General features: G+C 37.4%; 1 protein-coding gene across 3 annotated transcripts; it reads left to right on the top strand.

Annotated features, from left to right (window-relative positions):
• Nucleotides 1-800: 800 nt before the first annotated feature.
• Nucleotides 801-2450, top strand: LOC122046400. 3 transcript variants are annotated; one of them, XM_042607087.1, is made up of 4 exons: nt 801-974; nt 1128-1434; nt 1627-1932; nt 2005-2450. In XM_042607087.1, exons 3-4 carry the CDS (start codon nt 1645-1647, stop codon nt 2158-2160), a joined length of 444 nt encoding a protein of 147 aa, XP_042463021.1. In that variant the 5' UTR covers nt 801-974; nt 1128-1434; nt 1627-1644; the 3' UTR covers nt 2161-2450. The 3 variants fall into 3 exon arrangements, with proteins under 3 accessions (XP_042463021.1, XP_042463020.1, XP_042463018.1); XM_042607086.1 differs by having other exon boundaries at nt 805-974; nt 1128-1460; nt 1551-1932; XM_042607084.1 differs by having other exon boundaries at nt 807-974; nt 1551-1932.
• The last annotated feature ends 1613 nt before the right edge of the window (nt 2451-4063 follow it).

The raw sequence follows: 4063 nt of genomic DNA, 5'->3' as shown, positions 1-4063 counted from the left end.
ATAAAAATAAGGTAAATTATATGGAAGTTGATGTATTGTATAGTAAAAAATAGATATCTAAATTTAATAATGTATTTCTTCTATTTAAAATTTTAAATTTGGATAGAAAATTTGATATGGATGCTCTAAAGTTGAATAACCTCATAACTTATCCTCTTCCAAAGTGCATGGAGTTGTACTAGAGAGACAGCTAAGATGACTATTCTAACTTTTGTTACCAGAGTGAACAAAATCAAACTCCTAGCTTAGAATTAGGATTTAGGTTAGAGTTTCTGAAAAAGGTAAATAAAATTGTAAAAAAAGAATTATTTAACAATGATCTTACTCATTGGGTTTAGTGGCTTCAGCATCTTGTTTCGTTACTTTTCTACTCTTTCCGAATAACTTCACATGAGCCTGATGCAGTAAAAAGAAGAGCCGTAGCTACAGAGATACGACCTGTTGAACTTGTCCTTGCTCTTTTGTTAATATCCTAGTTGAGATAGTTAAGAAGAACAACTACATTAGTTTAAGATATTAGATCAAATTTCCACACAGGTCTATTCAATTAAAGATGTTCTTGAAGTGTATATTTCTTGCAATCAGACCTTCAACAACTTCACTGTCTTCTGGACACTGGACCCTCACTACATTATAAGTCTTAAAAGCATTGTTTCCTTGTCCTCCTACCTCTCATTGAGGTGCTTTAGCAATTTTGCAGATCTTTTTTGGTTTACTGCATGTGAGAGAGGCAATCTCTAATTTGGACCTGTGCTTTTATTGTGTCTGACAAAGGCCCCATGGAGTAATATGTATCAGCCATCATCATCATCATCAAGGACATGTTCCTCTCTATCTTCGAGTCTTTTTAGGTGATCTGTTCTTTTCTCTACAAGATCATGGTGGCTCTTTCAATGCATGCTTGTGAGACTGTAAAACATCTCTCAACACAGATTCTCTCGATCTCGTTTTACTTCAAAGTGTGTGTTCATCAGGTGAGTTGCTGTTACTGAATGTGATGAAAACATTTTTTTCCCTTCTTTTTTGTCAAACTGTAAAGCAGTACATAGACCGAGTACTGAATACAGATAGGTTTGTCCCTTCCTTGCAGCCTTTCATCAGTGTTCAATTTATTTCTCGCATTGCAGCTTTTCTTTTCAAAAGTGACGGTGGTGGAATACGTAGGACGCTACCTTTGATCTTTGTTTATCATTTTTTCTCCCCACCGAGGCAATGCCTAAGCGGTCTTTTAGAATGTGACAACTGCTTTTAGAGTGGTGGCCAATCAAACCCTCCGGTCATGCCTGTGATTGCTCCATGCCATTGCTGAAGAACAAAGTACTGATTTGTTGAGAGAGGGCGAGTATCTTGTTGGCAGGAGAACAACAAGAAGAACATAGCCAAAGGCCTGGTTTTTTGGCAGTCCACTGTAGCCAGGTCGAGAGTTGTTATCAGGTTTTCGCCATACTCTGTTCCTCCTTGTCAGTTCTCGCTGCTTGTCTGTTAATTAGGATCGATGGAGATATTCTTTCAAGTATAAACTCATTTGGGATCTTTTTTTTCCCTGCTAGAACTCTGGCCGGTGCTCTATGCATCGGCATTCTTGTTCAGATGCAATCACCAGCGGTCATATCTTTTTTTTGCTAGAACTCTGACCGGTGTTCTATGAATGGTTTTGGAGGAAGATCGAAGCAATGGGGCGGAGACTCCTCCTCCTCCTCCTCCACCCCATCAGAACCAGCTTACAGCAGAGACGGCTCCTGGAGAGATCTGGGAACGTCGATGAGCGCGATATCGTTCGGTCTAGCTGCCACTGCGATCCTGATCTCCATGTTCCTCGTCATGGCGATATTCGAGCATGTGATCAAGCCGAGGGCGTCCTTCCTTCGTCCTCGAAGCAGCGCACCGGGCGGCGCCTCAGAGACGGAGCAGCCGCCACCGAATTCGAAGACGGTAAGCTCTTCCGGTGCGACTTTGGGAGTCGGCTTTTGTCGGCGAGGGCTAATGAACCGAGTTTGTTGGCAGGTTTCCGCGGCGGCGGCAGCAGTCGACGTTCCTGTGCTGATGCCGGGGCACCAGTACCCTACCTTCATCGCCCAGCCATCGCCCCTTCCCTGCCGGAGGGAGGGGATTCAGTGGCCTCCCCATGATGCTGCTTCGCATTGCGCCACCTTCTTGTGAATGCGGTAGAAGACAGGGGCATTGAGACTGGTTTCACGCGTGCAATGGATTGGAAGCTGCTGAAGGAAATCCCAACTGATCAAATTGATTCAAGTTTTCAAGTTTAGCGAATCTGTATATTAATTTAGCAGAAATCTGGCTCACGATCCAGTTAATACAGTGGAATTGTGGCTCGGCTAGGCGACTAGGTGGAACAGTGCCATGTGTGGTTTTAACCGAGCTAGATTGTGCTCGTGCAAATTGGTCATGTTGCACCCCCTAATCTCTATCGAATTTCTCATCCTTATCAAGCTATTGGTTAACAAACGGGGAGAAATCATATTTAGTATCACGTCAAAATATACCAAATTATATGAAAATTTGATATATATAACTTTGGATATTCGATATACCGTATCTAGAATTTGCTTGTAAATAATACATAATTTATATTATATGATATATCAAAATTTTAATATATTGAAATTTTAATATGTTAACTGTATACTTTTTTATATACTAAAATTTTTAATACAATATACCATGTAAAATTTTGATACCGATATATTATACCAAACTAACTCTATTCCCGTGTAACTTTGATCTGTCTCATAGCAGTAAATGCTAATAAGTTGGGCACTCTTAGCCTCACACTGTTGGAAGGGGGAAAAAACTCTAACGATATCTATTTTTTCAAATTATGAGATGGCCCATTTGATTTTTTTTATAAAAAGACGTATATTTTTTAAAATATTATTCATATTATTATCTCTCATTTAAATTAGTATCAACTACAATTTTATAGCGGTTGCATATATTGTAACAATTATTGTTTCATGATTATGACAATATATACTTAACTTATTAAAAAATATACATGTTGTAGCAACTAAGATTTTATAAATGTTACAATATTGATTCAACTATATTCACCTATTATTTACATTGTAATAGCAATGCAACCGTAGCTATTACAACTATTGGAGTAGTTACCAAATTGTAGATATAGTAGTTACAAAACTATAATTGCTACAATGCAGATTCGACTTGTTCACATAACATTCACGTTGATAGTTACAGTTTTGTAGGTGTAACAATGTGGATTCAACATTTTTCACCTATTATTCACATTGTACCAGTTACAACTATGAAACTATAGCTCTCACAACACGGATTCGACTTGTTCAAATAATATTCACGTTGTAATAACTACAGACCCATAGTTGCTACACTGTTGTAGCAGCTACAATTTTATAATTGTTATAATGCATTTGATCGGTTCAAAATTTAGACGGAGGGTAATAATGAGAATACTAGTGAATAGTACTAACGGACAGTTGAGTAATTGTACATGGTTAAATAGTGGGGTGAGACGTCTTTTGATTAAAAAAAAAATCAAAGTGAAACACTCCTATGTGTGCATATATATATATATATATATATATATATATATATATATATATATATATATGGATCATCTGACATAGCCAAAACTGATTTTTTTTTTATTCTCCTCTCTCATCTGCGTACAATTTTTTCTCTCGCCTGCATGCACATTGGTGTTGGTCTCTATGAACCAGCACTAACGTGAAAATCAACACCAACACATTGGTGTTGATTTATTGAAACAGCACAAACACGTTGGTGCTGTTTGAAAAAAAAAAAGCACCACGTTGGTGTTGTTTTGAAAAAAAATAATATTAACATTGGTGTTGTTTGAAAAAAAATAGTCACCAATGTGGTGCTGGGTTGAAAAAAACAGCACCAATGTTGGTGAAAAATAGTTATATATTGGTGTTGGTTTGAACAAAATAGCACCAACTTGGTATATGTTGGTGCTATTTTTTAAAACGTAGTGCACGTTGATGTTTTTTTTTTAAAAACAACACGAATGTGGTGCTGTTTTAATAAAACAACACCAACG

The sequence above is a fragment of the Zingiber officinale genome, chromosome 2B (genome assembly GCF_018446385.1).
Source record: "Zingiber officinale cultivar Zhangliang chromosome 2B, Zo_v1.1, whole genome shotgun sequence".
In the NCBI taxonomy this organism is placed as follows: Eukaryota; Viridiplantae; Streptophyta; class Magnoliopsida; order Zingiberales; family Zingiberaceae; genus Zingiber; species Zingiber officinale.
The sequence above is the reverse complement of the archived record's forward strand: the minus strand, read 5'-3'. Positions and strand labels throughout refer to the sequence as shown.

Excerpts from the sequence above, each read along its gene's own strand:
- LOC122046400 (XM_042607087.1), top strand. The coding sequence starts at position 1,645 with ATGAATGGTTTTGGAGGAAGATCGAAGCAATGGGGCGGAGACTCCTCC. Across the intron at positions 1,933-2,004 it reads CGCCACCGAATTCGAAGACG|GTTTCCGCGGCGGCGGCAGC; the intron begins GTAAGCTCTTCC and ends GTTTGTTGGCAG.